This window comes from Podarcis melisellensis (assembly GCF_964234715.1).
Source record: "Podarcis melisellensis genome assembly, chromosome: 1".
NCBI classification, from domain to species: Eukaryota; Metazoa; Chordata; class Lepidosauria; order Squamata; family Lacertidae; genus Podarcis; species Podarcis melisellensis.
The window spans coordinates 59,256,603-59,271,647 of NC_138528.1; the positions used below are offsets into that span (position 1 = coordinate 59,256,603).

General features: G+C 47.2%; 1 protein-coding gene across 1 annotated transcript in view; it reads left to right on the forward strand.

The window, feature by feature from the left end:
• The first annotated feature begins 3,979 nt into the window (after positions 1–3,979).
• The window catches only part of SLC6A5 (solute carrier family 6 member 5), a 64,579-nt gene continuing 53,513 nt past the window's right edge, over positions 3,980–15,045 (forward strand). Inside the window, exons 1-4 of the mRNA XM_081882872.1 lie at positions 3,980–4,037; positions 5,515–6,012; positions 10,573–10,717; positions 14,456–14,587. Of these exons, the coding sequence (XP_081738998.1) occupies positions 4,035–4,037; positions 5,515–6,012; positions 10,573–10,717; positions 14,456–14,587 (778 nt within the window). The 5' untranslated portion in view covers positions 3,980–4,034. The remainder of the gene's footprint in view (positions 4,038–5,514; positions 6,013–10,572; positions 10,718–14,455; positions 14,588–15,045) is intronic.

Consider the following 15,045-nt stretch of genomic DNA (forward strand, 5'->3'; position numbering starts at 1 on the left):
CAACTTTCAGCCAGAATTTCTATAAGCAGTCTGTACAGGGTTGCCTTCACAGCACAAAGCCACTGCTGCTTCATTGGCCAACTTCCCATGCTCTTTCTAGCTCCCTGTTAACAAAGAGGAAAGAAATGCCAGCAGTGTTGGTGCAGATCTGCCATAAGTGTGTGGAGGGATTTTTTTAAGTGACGTAGACTATATGGAGAGGTAGTCCACCCACTTCCCACTCATTTCCAGGCCAGGACCCTTTCAAGCTGGCACGGAGATCTATCTAGCCCTGCAATAAAAAAAGAAAACCGTCCATCCCACGAGGGTTTTTTAAAAAAAGCCCCCCTCCACCTCTTCCCCCCTTTTCTTCCTAATGTCTCAACAAATGAAACTGGTTTGTAAAAATGTTACATGGAAAAAAAATACGAGAGAGACATTGCACACACTTTTGTAAATAAAAAAAATATTTAATAAAAAAATGTGGAAATTGACACTTTGCTGGGACGCAGAGTTTACTAGAAATTGGCCCTCTAGCCGCCGTCTCCCCTTCTCCCACTTCTACCCGCCTCCAATGCACCAAAGAGCATGTACAGATTGCTCTCTCCTCTTCGAGGCGCAACTGCGGCTGTGGCGAGGGGTGCAAGGGGAAAGGCTCCAGTCCTGGTTTTGCTGCTCCCCTGTGTATCGGATGGGCTCGTGCAGACCTAGACGCCTCCTTCGGTGGTAGCAAAACAGCACGACTTTGACTCGCTTTTGTTTGCAGGAATTTACGCCGTGCGCTTCAAACTTCAAGTGCTTCGGTTTAAATCCGCAGGATTCTGAGTCACTGATGCGCCAGTCCCTAAATCTCTGCTGCTGCTCCTCCTCCTCCTCTAACTCCCGTTGCGGACAGTCCCGCTCGTGAACTTGACTGGAAAGAGGCAAATCCCAGATAGGCAGCCCTCTTCGCTCTGCAGCAACGCGGAAACAAAAGGCTCCCTGGACGCAGGAGGCGCTTTGAGCACAGACCAAGCGCTGAGAGTCCTTCTTGCCGCGGTCTTTGCTCTGAAACTCCTCTCTGCAGCGGGCTGGGATGACGCGAGTTCCAGGCCCCCCTCGGCAACGCAGTTGCCCGCCCTTCTTGCCCTCAAAAGGAAGAAAGGTTTAAATAAAGAGGGAGGGGGGAGCTGATGAGCAACGGGCAAAGGTTGTGGAGAGTTAAAGAAGGGGAAGGAGCGCTTACCAGGTTTAGCTATTTATAACATCCCTTCAAATCAAGAAGATCAATGAGTACGAAATTGTTGGCGCCTGGTGTCCGCTTTATTAAATATGACGCCAGTAGATGCGCATTGGACCACCTTAGAGAGTGCGGAGAAAGGGGCTTGGGATACTCCCCGTTAACTCTTCCTCGTGTAGAAAATAATCTGATGAATAATACACTGGATGTCTCCGCACAAATGAAAGCTAATTGATTACATTGGAGACAAAATGAATCTATTTCCATTTACCGGTACATTTCTTTGAGCGCTACAACCATTCCTTGCTTTGGTTCTCTTGTGGAACCAGCGCATTGTAGTTGGGTGAGTTTGGGCGCTGCGAAGATTACTTTTGAGAATACTGAGAGAGGGGAGGCTCTGGGGGTGTAATTTAACCACTACCGAGATCTTCTTGCATAGGAAAACTAGCTCTATATTATTCTTCAGCCAACTTCTAATGACTTCGGTAAAAGTGTGTGAGAGAGGGGCGGGAGGAAGCTCTGAAAAGTGAAATGTTATGAGCTTGGAAAGCACCCTGTAACTCTCTTCCTAGTTCACTTAGTTAATCACCCATTTGCAGTTATGTGAATTTCCACTTCCAATTCATCGACGTGGCTAACAAAATTCTGCTAGTGTGTTTTTCACTGGAGACAAAGATGTCCGGTTGTTGTTACTACTTTATTGTTCCACTTTCAAATTTAATAAATTAACAGTGCGCTAAAATGGCCAGAAATTTATGAGCAGATTCCTGTAGTTCGAACCCTACCTTATTTATTGAAGTCTCCTGCTCCGGACAGTGAAACAAACAACACTAGTCCTTTAAGATGGATGGTTTGTCTCTTTTAATTTAGTTCATGTATTTTAAAGGGATTACTCTAATTTGGGGGGGGGGGTGTCTGGGTGACACCAAGAGTAAAAAACAACTCTGTTCTGTAACCCACAGCTGTATCTGCAACTGAATTGAAACCTTGGCCACGATTCAGCTACAGTTTGGTGCTTTTAAATGGCGTTTATTTAAATAGGATAGTAGTAGTTAAGCTATCAACAGCGTGACTCTGTCATGTCTACTCAGAGGCAAATAACATTGGATTCAATGGGACTTACTATACACTCTTACCTAAAAGTAAGCCCCACTGAACGCACTTCTGAGTGAGTACAAGACTGCGCTGTAAGAAACACAGTAAGGAAAACATTTCAAAGCAAGATACAAATTATTTTATTTATGTTCTGATAAATAGTCCCACCACCACCGGTGTATATGCGTGAGCGGGCCACATTTTTCTTATATATTTTTTTAATCGTATGTTTTGATTCACGATTTTTATTTTCTTTTAAGCACACAGCAGTGCCTTCGGAAATAAGTCCTACTGTGTTCAGTGCGGTTGAGTCCCAAGTGTGCCGGCCCCTAAAAGGCCAAGATTGCTGCCGGCCCAACTTTTTGGTAGTATACCTGATGCTTCAGCTCTGAGATAATGTGGGTTAATAGAAGTTTGCTAATGTCTTCAGTTGGAATCCGTGCTAGACATCTGAAGGGCATCGAATGAAGCAGGACATTGCTTGTATTCTTAAATTGCAAGTGTGCATTTCATAATTTTATACACAGAGATACATAAAAGGCGGGTGAAATATTCTTTTCCACAATGTGCACAAGGCCACTATACGTGCGTACATATATGTTCAAAACTCACGCTGATCCTAAATGCGTTTGCTTGAAATAATGCTGCATTGATTATAAGGGAAATTGTTTCCTCATAAGAGTGACTGGTTAGGATCGCAGCATGTACCCTGTACTGTCCAGTTTGGGAAGCGTGCAAAAATTATAATCGTGTTCTTTTTACGGCTGCTGTTCTGTAACTAAAGTTTTTACTTACACATCGAAGCTACATGGGAAACAATGAGCCAGAGCTGCTTAGAGAATCTCGGGAATTCTCTAGGATGCGCAGAGTTGTCCAAAGGGCGCTTCAACTTTGCGCTCGAAGATTGGATCCAACAGTTCCTCCTTACCTGCTCAACCTCAAGCATTTTTAAACGCATCAAATATGCTCAGCATGTCTTTTTCTCTTCACCCCACTGCCCTAAAGATGACCTCGATGGATATTAACACATTGCTGAGCTGCTTGGGTTGATTTCGTCTGTGTTATGTCTCCCGTTGCGTTTTGTGGACAGAAGCCGGGAGAGGGGAGATTCCTCCCCTTTCCTGAAGATCTGTTACATTAAATCAAAACGCTGCCGTGGCCAGCCTGCAGCTGAAAGGCAGAGAGAAGAAGGCGCACGGGCTGAAGCGTCTAAAAAAAAAGTCGAAAGACGTGGTGGAATGGGGTGTGTCCATTGCAGAGGTTCTGGCTTGAAGCGTAAGGAGACGTAGAGCGGTGCTCGCAGGAGGGAGGCGGAGGCGGGGAGGTCTTTCGCGGCTCGCGTTTGTGCTTTGGGTGCAATAGGACGTGTTCCTCACATGTTCTTTTTCTAATTACCAGCAAGAAAGTTCTGCTTTCGTTGGGCTTGGCTTATTCAGCATATCCCCCCTCCCCAATGAGTCACACCGAACACGTAATCCCAACCGCTGCCTGAGTGACAGCGAGCCGGCGCGCAGGCTTCTTGTTGTCCCTTTAAAATCCGAATCCAAGGGTAATGATTTATCAAGCTCGTATTATCAAGAAAATGTCATACGAAGGGCACCTTGCTATGCACTGACGCAAACCCAGTCTTTCCCACGGAGGTATAGAAAGCTTTGGTCTTGCCGGAGCAAAACCCAGTCTACCCATTTTGCCTGTGCTGCTGTTTTTACCTCTGCGGGTTCTATCTGATGCTACTTTAGACATGGTAAGTGATGGTGCTCTGGGTCCCCCCCCCCCTCTCTTTTCTGTTTCTTTTGGGAATGTTTAGGCTGGGGGGAAATTGTATTTTACTCTTAAAATGAAAAGTGGCTGCAAATTAAGTTTGGGGATGTGGTTCAGCCTGCATCCCTGAATACACTTCCTTGAAAGTGAGCCCCACTGTACAAAGTGGAGGATGCTTCTCAGTGGAACATACATAAGCAGCGCACTTTTAGACTTGGGAAAGTGTCGACTGCAGTGGGGAGGGGACGAGTGGAGGCGTTGGCGCTGTCCAGGGTCCTGAACGTCCACATTCCTGTGTAGAGAGCGTTCCGCATTCCTCTATATACTAAAGCGGCAGTGGGAAGGATAAGTGGGGAGGACATGCAAACATGTGGGTGTATTTCAGTGCAAGAGTAAAATTTGCTTTCTTTACTGAAGTTCTGAAGCTGCAGTTATTAATTATGCGCGTTTTGAGGGTTCTCGATCCTGAAATCCAAATGCGGACAATAAACTGCCTACATGTTTGCTTTTTAGAGTCGTAAAGGGTTATTCTCTTAAGGGCAGCAAAATTTGACTTTCTAAAGTTGTGTGATTTTAGTTAGCACCGTTGTTTATTATAACACACACCTTCAAAAGGATTAAGAGATGTAAAAAGAGATGTAAAAAGTTAAAACACAGGCTGGAAGAATGTGGCCAATATTTAATACTGGTACAGTACAGACGTCTTAAATATTAGCAATGCAATACTATACATGCCGACTCAGCCATTTTGTGTTAACTGAGACTTCCTCCCAAGTATAGTATAGTATAGTATAGAATTGCGGCCTAAAATATAAACCTCTGGATTTTCCTGTGCTGAATGAGAAAAAAATCCCATTTACTTCTGAGTAACATGCTGAGGATTGGAATTTCAGAAAATACAGTTTAGCATTTGTTGTGATAGATAATGTGCCTTTAACGCTTCTTGCAGGGCTTTTCTTTTTTCCACCATTAGACTAAATTATTGAGAAAAATCATTACTGGGGGAATATAGGAACCAATATTATTGAGTTTCGCTATGTCTCGCTAGCTGCATCGAAGGCAGAATGCCGACCCCCCCCCCCCCCATCCAAAGCTAGTGTGCATTGCTGAATGACAGAAAGGAAATGGGGCGTAAAATTAAAGAATCTTTCTACAATGGTGCTAGGAGAAAAGAGCATCCGACAGTCGTGATGAGAAAATCAAGGAGGTTTGCAAGCAGAGAGCTGGAAGCGATATTGCATCTATCTAATACTGGAATCTGAGGGCGCCGATGCAGTTCTAGTTTACAGTATGAAGATTAGCGAGGGGAGGGCTGCCTAAACCGAATCTGCTGCGACGCCTTCGCGATTATCTTTAGCAGTGCAACCACAATACAAACACTTTATGTCAGGGACGGGCCCCTTGTCCTGTGGCAGGTCCGCTTTTGCTTCCCTCTTTTCAATGTGCCTCTGCTCTTTCAGGATTACGCCAGTCAAAAGGAGATGAGCAAACAGCTGGTGAACAGCCCCGAGTCAGCCGCCTCTGGGCCACTGGAAAGCGCCGGGATGATAAGGAACAGCCCCGAGACGGAGCACCCCCAGAACCTGCCGTCCCAAGTCCCGTCCCAGCTGGCCAAAGTCGCCACCGCTCTCTCCAGCGACAACAAAACTTTGCCACCCGACGAAGCCAAGGCAAATGATTCCGAGAGGACCAAAGTTGGCATCTGCAAACTCGCCCCCGTGCAAGACTCTATAGACCCTTTCCCTCTCAAGAACGCCCCCAGCGCAGGGAACACCCTCCAGGCCCACATTGCCCCATGCAAAATCCCCCCGTTGCAAAGCACAGACGGGGAAGCTAATCAAAGTATTGGTAAGAGCACACTGGAGCAAAACAATGCCAAGGGCGCTTGGGTGAACATGAGCCAGAGCACCGTGGTCTTGGGCACAGATGGGATCACGTCTGTTCTCCCTGGCCGTACGGTCACTGAGGTAAGTCGTTTCCCCCTGTTACTGCTTTGTCTTTCTCTCTTTCTTTCTCTCTCTCTCTCCTCTCTCTCTCTTCCCCACCCCACGCCTTTTCGGATCTAAGACAAGTGGTTTGAACATAGGCGGATGTCCACCAATGCCACTTTCCACGCAGAATGCATCCCTAATAGAAATTTCGGGTATACTAAATCAGATTTAGGCTTCGCAGTGAGCGATCTTGAAAGTAATCCTCCTCCTGCGTGCAGTAGAAAGAAGGAAAACGAGGGTCTGGAAATGATGACAATGATGATCTAGTTATTCTTCTCTCTTAAGCACATAGACTCGAAATAACTCTTCTCTCTCCTTCCTGGGGCTCAGGCACCAGTTAGTAGAAGGGAAGTGGATTTCCTCCAACAGATCATAATATGTGGCCATTATTGGACACTGGAGCACGAAAAGGGAAATCGATCTATAAGGCAAAATAGAAATTAGCTAAAATGTTTCCCTGTTGCTTACTTGGGAGTAAGTCTATTGAACAAGCTGGACTTACTTCCGAGTAAACATCCTGAGACTGACTCTGCGTAACTACCCTGTTCAACGCACACATATTTCCTTCCACTCAACTGCGCAAAAAGTCATTCAGTATTCGCCTGAGTCTGGGAGGGAAACTGACACGCAAAAGCAAACAAATATGAGTATTTATTAATTTCTTAGCCGACCCGTTCCTAAGGTTTTGGTGGGCAATGACAATTGTAATACACACGGGCATATGTATATTTCCACCTACTTCTGTGATTATGTATCTCTAGCTAGCTTGGCAGAGAGAAACCATAACAAAAAAGGATTAAGTCCCATTGGCCTCTTGTCGTTTGCTGCGGCGGGACCTGCCACCTCCAATCGAAAAATACTCATTACCTCGCACCGCTTTGTCTGAGCGCTATTCATAGCTGATTAACCTAATTAACCCGATCTCTTTCTCTCTCTCTGGCACGTGCGCGAGAAGAGTCCCCCTCCCCCTCAGAGGAGCATTTGTAGCTGCGACTCCAGTTTGCCAAAGTTCACTCTTCCTTCCCGGCTCTAAGCGTCCCCAGCGCCGCTGTCCAAAAGGGACCCTTGGGGAGCGCTCTTGCCTGTCGAGCAAACAGGGAAGGCAATCAAAGCGAACAACAAAAAACCACCCAAGCAAAGAGCCAACCGTAGCAGGCCCTCTGCTCGAAGCCCCACCGGGCCCGGGCTCTGTGATCAATCACTCCATCTGAGACAGTTCAATCGTCAGTCGGGGTCAGTGAGCAAGTCCCGGGCACTGCGGTGTGATGTAGAAAGGGGGCCGGGCTGGTGAAAGCGCGCACCTGGTACCCTGGCAAGACAGTGGCCTCTGCTAAGATACAGAGGCGTCCACGGCTAGAGGCAGCGCTGTCTTTCTCCGCTCTGAAGGTATTGATGCGGAGTTAGAGCATGCTGCGCCCTCCCGTCCGCATTCACACAATCCGCATCAGCGCATCTATAGTCTCGGTTAAGGTGTCCGTTTGACTGCTTTTCTGGTCGTAAGGACAGCATCCTACTGCTCCCTTGTGAGCAGTACAAGTGCAAAGACATCAGATTATGTGGTTGGCTCCCCGTGGGCTTAAGATGTGCAGTTAAGGCCATGTACATCATTGTGGTTTGCAAAACCGGATTCGACTGCACATTATAACCAGCGAAGGTTACGGTTGAAGCGTGAGAAGCTATCAAACGCAAATGTGCTCACTTTTCAGAATGCCGTTATCACATGCTCTCGAGTGAAGGACAGATATATCCGCCCACTTAGCACAATTAAGTTTCATCACTACGATTTAAAACGATCTAAGTGTCAGGGCGCAGAAGAACTACATTGGGTTACGTTTCAGAAATTCCGCTGAGTTAGATCGAGATGGTTCATTTGTGGGCTCAGCTGCATGTGGTGGACCACGTTGCCTAAGTAGCGAGCAAATCTGAAGATTCAGTCCCCGCGGTGCATTTTTTGTTTATTCTTGCGATTTGATTCCTGCTACCCACGAGAAACTGGGTATTTTAATCCGTTTCCGGGTAATCTACAGTTTGACACAGTGTCCTCTTTGCCCTCGCTACAATGCAAACTGGTGTCCAACTAAAGAAAAACTGAGTTAGTACACTTTTAAAATTAAATTTATCTTCCGCTTTTCCTCCAAGCACCTCAAGTTGGCGTATTTGCTTCTTTCCCTCTCTATTTTCTCCTCACACAGCAACCCTGTGAGGTTAGTTTGGAGCGATAATGTTCGGCCCAAGGTCGGGGATTCGAAGCCTGGTCACCCAGATCGAAGCCGGACGCTCTAACCCCGTGGTTCCCAACATGGGGCACACGCTCCACAGGGAGGCAATTTGATTTTTAGGGGGGGGGGCAATTCGAGAATGTTTAGTCCAAGTTAATGGCTTCCTCCACGTGAATAGGAGTTCACTTTTTGAATAATAAGAATTATATGGGAGGGGCAATCAAGATTTTAGAGGTGCTTAGGTGCGGCAAGGCCAAAAAAGGTTGGGAAACACTGCTCTAACCACTACACTACACCACACCGGCTCCAGTTAAGCTCAAGCCAAGGAATCATTCGCCCTCAGTCGCGGCGGAGTTGACATTTCAGGGCCGCAACTTTTATTACATCTCATCTATTTTATTTCGATAATCGGCGCACCGCTTTGATCACGCTGTATCTGCCAAGCCGGGTGTTGTGTTCATGGGACGGGGCAGGATCGGGTCCGTGGGGAAGAGAACCTTCATCCTTTCTCCCCGCAGTCCCGATGAACCGCTGGGCTCAAGGGCGCCAATTGGAACAAAATATTGGCGAGGGGGGAGGTAATCGATCACATGACACGGTGCACGCCCAGTATTTGAATGGCAAATGCCCATCAACTTAGGGAAGCTGCCCCGCCTCCCAATATTTAACGGGGGCGAAGATCCCTCGCCTCGGCCCTGAGGAGTTGCCTATTCGTCCAGAAAGGGGAACTGTCAGCCCTTCAGTGACAGAGGGACTATGCCTTGCGGACAGGGGACATCCAAGGCCCTGGGGCTGCGTAGGCCTGGAAGAAGACAATGGCGGCCACTCAGCCCTGGCGGGTCGAACCAAAGGCCAGCGCGCAGGTCGTGCGTCATGACGCGGTTGCTGCTGTAGCCCAGCGAAGCTGAGGAAGCCGGAATCTCCTCCTCCTTCTCCTCAGGACAGACTTTTCTTAGGACTTCGGGACTCTTCCCAGCGGCGCGCAGGCGCGCGTGCGGCGAGTTTAGTTAGGCTGAACTTCCATCACCTCGCGCTCCCGTTCGGGTTCACCAAGCCCCGAGTCGGGTCTGGTAGCGTCGCCCGTGCCTTCAAGTGGTCCACAGGAGGACATTCCCCCCGAAAAATGCTTTGCCTCCTCCCCTCGGCCGAGCCCCTCCACCGAAGCGTCGTTCCTGTGTATGACTGAAGCTGTGTGGCCCCAGACCAGCTCCAAACCGGCGCTTCTCCTCGCCCGAGGCCTCTTTTCCCGCTTTTTTTAGCTCTTCAGTAAGTTCAAGCGCCTCTCTCTCTCTCTCTCTCTCTCACTCACACACACACACACACACACACACAGCCCCATTCCCGCCTCGCTGCTCTTCTTTCCCTAAGCAGTGACTGGAGGGAGAATGGACCGTGTGGTAACTGGGGGTTGAGGGATGGCAAACGACCAGGGGGACAGTTCACGCGCCCCGGGCAAATGCTCCCCAAAGCGCTGGGCGCAGCAGACAGCCGGCGCGAGTCATTACGGCGCCAGCTCGCCTCTCCCAATCGCTTACTGCTTAACTCAGCCACATGAAGCCTTGAAGTGGGTCCCTCGGCGCATCTCGGTCTCGCCTTAGGCACTGTCAGGTTTGCCGCTTTTGTTCTAAACTTCTTCCCATTCCTGCCCCGATTAAAAGGGTGATGATGCGCGCCAGGCCCAGGGCAGGTTTGCTCCAAATACCACTGGAGTTTGCCTTCCACATTCACTCGTGGGGGCTGCAGGCAGGGAAGCTGGCCAGGGATCTTCTTATGACCTCAAACTCGGAGGAGGACGTGATCAGAAGTCACTGTTAAGCTCTCATCGATTTCAACAAGGAGAGATTTAAACACATACATAACTCTGCCAATGGGACTTTAAAGTGCCTGGGGCTTTCTCTTGTTTTGTGACAGAGCCAACTGCAGATCAGCGAGTCCTAAGATTCCCAGCGAAGTACCTGTGTGAGTGAATCACCTCTAACTTTCCTAGAGGACATTTTCAGTTCATTCTTTCCCCACGCCACGATTAAATGCTGTAGCTCTCAAGGGTCCCCTAAACATAAGACCTCTGTATTTTCTTGCTCCAATAGACGTTAACGCTGCAATTTATGTTTATGGTATGGACTGATGAATAATAATAATAATAATAATAATAATAATCTATTATTATGTATATAATTATCAAACCAATTACTACTGCAACTACTGCGGCACAGTTTGCTTAGGGATGGCAGCTCAGACATTCCGCATGTGAACTCGTTGTGTGCTATCACGTCGATGTAATTGTGTTTTTGTTTCTGTCTCCCTCCAGCCGGAGGAGGAGGATGAAGGGGACGAAAATAAAGCCCGGGGAAACTGGTCTAGCAAGCTGGACTTCATCCTCTCCATGGTGGGTTATGCAGTAGGGCTGGGCAATGTCTGGAGGTTCCCGTACCTGGCCTTTAAGAATGGGGGAGGTATGGATTTTCCTCTCTTTTTACACCCTGCAGCTCAGAAAGGGGTAGCGCTGGGGCCTTTGATCCACCAGCCGGCTTAAACGGAGCGCTGAGCTTGAACGTAAACTGCTTCCTCAGTCAGCTTAAATTCGAGCTTCCCCACTCCCTCTGGTTTCTGGATCGGGCTTTCAGCCAGTGCCTTAGAAGCAAAGGGGTGGGTGCTGCTGATGGCGAGGGGGAAAGGGGCGGGGCAGGGGGCGGGGTCAGAAGCTGTCCATCGTCGGAAACCCGCAAGCCCTGTTCTAGAAAACTAGAGCAGCCAGAGAAATCCATGCCCCTGGGTTTAAAAGCGTGACTATCTCTTGATCTTGGTGTTCATAGGAAAGGTTACTTCACCTTATGTTAGAAGTACCCATTAAGCACCCCATATCACGCCCCTATCCTATAATCTGCGTTGCGTGAAAAATGAACAAAATAGACTCCAAGACATGTTTGCGGGTGAAGTAAATTCTAATCCGCATTAGTGACCCGAAGTAAGGTCTTTATTCCACCCGATGCGGACGACAAGTGTGCGATTCTATGTTATCAGTTAAAAGCAAATCGTTTGGTTTAAGGTCTGCAGTGAAGCTCCGCCGCCGCCGCCACTGCTGAAACTGACCTTGGCGAAACCTAACAGAATGTACAGTATACACAAACAAAGCATAAAAGGACTGAATGAGTCCTGGATTGATCTCTTTTGAAACGATGACATCTGCTTCCAAATATACATGCTTAGGATTGCGATCTTCCAGCTGTGCACCCAGCTGAGCTTAGAGAGACTTGCTTCTGAGTAAACAAGCGTTGGAGATCTCCCAACCTTTTATTCTTCCAAATGTTTCGGGGTGACTACCTCGAAGTAAAAGGGAGCGAGGCAATCATTTCAAAGAGCAAAGCAAGCGAGAGCAGCAAATCCTTCGGAAAGAGTCTGCATGCAGATGATCATGGTTGCAATTCGACGCAGTCATTCAGAAACCAGCCCTCTTGAACTAATGGGACCCTTTGGGGTCCAAACTGCACGTTAGAGGTGCAAGGTCTCCCGACGCCCCCTTTAAACTGAAATGCATCAAGCGGGGGCTGCCAATTTGAGCGGAGGGGGCGAAGAAGTGTCTGTTGCCTTAGCCCTTTCCCTTCCGACTATTTGTTCCCTCCAAATTGTCCTCCCCAAACAGCTTTTTTTCCTTCTTTTGGGAACTTCAAAATAAACAGGCAATGGATTAGGGACTAGAGTCTGGGAAGTGAAGAGACAGGAAAGCTTTCTACCGACCTCTCTGAAAAATAAAACAAAATATAGTTGATATGGCAATCAACCCTGAAAAACTGCGTGAGAATTGTTACCAGTCCCGTCCACCGAACCTTCTTGCTTTATGGAAAACAAACAAACCCTAATTTGGAAATATTTTCCCACCAGTTGTGACTACAGTAAAGGGGGGGGGCAACATCCAAACTGGGAAACCACAAAGATAAAAATATTTTCATTTATTAGGATTAGACAACGCCTAAAACAAAATGATTCCCCCCACCCCGTTCAGAAATGAAAGAGATGTAACATACCTCTCACAATCACAAACGAAAATAGTAGAATGTACATTTAAAACAATCCAGCTTTCTCATAGTGCATTATTGCCATTAATCTCGACGTTGTTTTAATTACTATCGGAGTTTGGCGATTTCCTTTCCAACCCGTATATTACATACAGAGAGAACAAGACCAGCCTTACAGATATTAGAATTTCATGAGCGAAAAAGTGCATATATTTTTCCCGCTCTGATTAATTGGACTAAGCCTAAACGGCAATTCCTCACCTTCTGCTGAACGCTGCATGTTAACATATTTTTCTCGTTTGTATGTCTCGGTGTAGTCAGTACACCCAACACCACAAAAGTCACCTTTCTTAGGAAGATAGGAAGCTGCCACATACTGAGTCTAAACCATTGGCCTATCTAACTCAGTATTGTCTACACTGACTGGCAGCAGCAACCCAGGTGTTCAGGCGGGGTTTCCTCCCAGCCCCACCTGGAGATGCCGAGGCTTGAACGTGGGACCTCTGCATACGAAGCAGATGCTCCAACCGCTGAGCTTTTTCTGTTTTGAGTGAAATCACAGGATTGTACGGTTTTGGAGAAAACTTTCAACTTCACATAAAACAAAAACATGTCTCCAAATCTACAATAAGTGGTTGTTTATTATGATTCAATTTCAAACGGTGGTGATGGGGGACTCCACTCTGATTATTCTAAACCTCAAGGTTTCCAGGGTGTATTTTTTATCAATACCCGATATATATATATATTAATCAATCACCATTATTCCATACACGTGATTTACGCAACATGCCATTTAGCCAAACTGTTGCTGAATTCGGGTTGGGGCTGAAATCCTGAACACATTTGCTTTGGGATTTCAGTAAATTTCCTCCCAATTCAGTGGGATCGAAAGAAACCACATAGAGGCACTTATTGTACCTAATTCGAAGCCACTATACCCAGAAATATATTCTACCGAGTTCATTGAGGATCTCTCCCAAATATGGGTAACAGAACAAGCAGATTAAGGAGCTGCGTCTCAAGTTTGCGCAGGCGCAGTCCCTGGTCCAGTGCAAATAATTTGTCTTTTTGGCATCATTGCAAAGCTCTCCTGATTTCGATTTCACAACAGAATTCTGAACAGCAGTCTCAGCGTGGGGAGTCCAGTTTGCTGAGCTTCCCTCCTAATGTGAGTCAACAGCAGCGGCTGCGGGCTATATTTTATACAAGTAACGAACACAGTTGCTTGGAAGACTTCATTGTCAAATGCATAAATGCCATCCCAACGTGATTTATTTTAAAATTTGAAATTAGGAGCCGGCTGTTTCCAGCGCAATCCCCACCCCCCTCACCCGCCCCTCTTAAAAACAACGCTGACTTCCCTCCCCAGGACACACTCCAGGAAGCCCTGAGACGCAGTTGTAGGTGATGATGAGAGAAATTATGAGTAGTAATTGAATTAGCTGCACCACCTGCAGCAAGTCTGGCAGCCATTTCCACTCCGAACAGTCAGCCTTGTTTGACACGGTGCAGAAGCAAATCCATAATATGCCCCAAGGAGAAGGCGGGTCAGGAGCGGTTGAACTGAACAAGGCAGGTTTTGTCGAGGTGGCTAGAAGGGGGAACAGCCCTGCACAGGCTGAGATCTGGCACGTATTTGCCAGGAAATTAAGTTCCACTAAATCTAATAGGATTTACAACCATCTGTATACACAGGATTGCCCCTTGAACTGGAAGTCTCGTGGATGCAGTCTTAGTAACCCTTACAGAGTTCAGTGGGGCTGCTTCTGGGTAGATATTAGGAGTGGGCACCAAAGTGTTTTCTTTAGCCTGCTTTCTTTACCTTCAAAATAAGGATTGTTAGGATCAGCCTAATTTTGTTTTAATATGCCCTGGTAATTATAACTGTGGGTTTTATGGGGCATGAAAATACCTTCTGCCAATCTGACCAACATGCAAAGCTTTCCCAAGGGAGAGAGCCCTGCTTTCTGCCGACAAAGCATCTCTGCGAAGGGTTTCTAAACAGGAAATACATTAGTTTCAAAAAGTTTGGTATTGCTCTGCAGGGGTTTGGGGGGGGGAGAAGGGTTTTAAAGTGCTTTTGCAATGCACAAAATAGAACAGCTACAAAATGTCAGGGCTGTACCCTTTCCCACCCATGCTGTCCCTGAGATCTGTATTCTCTTCTTCCATTAGGTGCATTTCTTATTCCCTATTTGACAATGTTGGCTCTGGCTGGGATCCCCATCTTCTTCCTGGAGGTTTCTCTGGGGCAGTTTGCTAGTCAGGGACCTGTGTCTGTTTGGAAAGCCATCCCTGCCTTACAAGGTGAGCTGAGCAGAAACAATTCCTTTGCCTGTGGCATTTTGTGTGCATGGTGTGTGTGTTTTTAACTTGGAGATCATGGTTTTCCTTCAGTTCAAAGCAAGAGAGATGACATGGGTTCTCCTCTGTGTGGCACTGCTACGAGAACAGTGGCTGATGCGCTGCAGTCTGACTTTGACCTTGAGGTGACCTTGCAATGACTGATGTAGTAGTAATGCAGCACTTTTCTGCTTTAGTGGATCCATGCTGCACTTCCCAGCAGGAGGAGAGCATTCCACGGCTGCATCACTTTTATGGTGTCACGTACGTCTCATAAGAAAATAGCACTTCCCTTCAGTGCTAAATATCTCGCACATACCATGCCGCATGGTACTTCCCCACTTCCCTTGCACTGTATAGGCAGCACTGGGGAGAGCTGTTTCAAGGTTCATGTTGGCTGGTGTGGTGGTGACAAATGTACT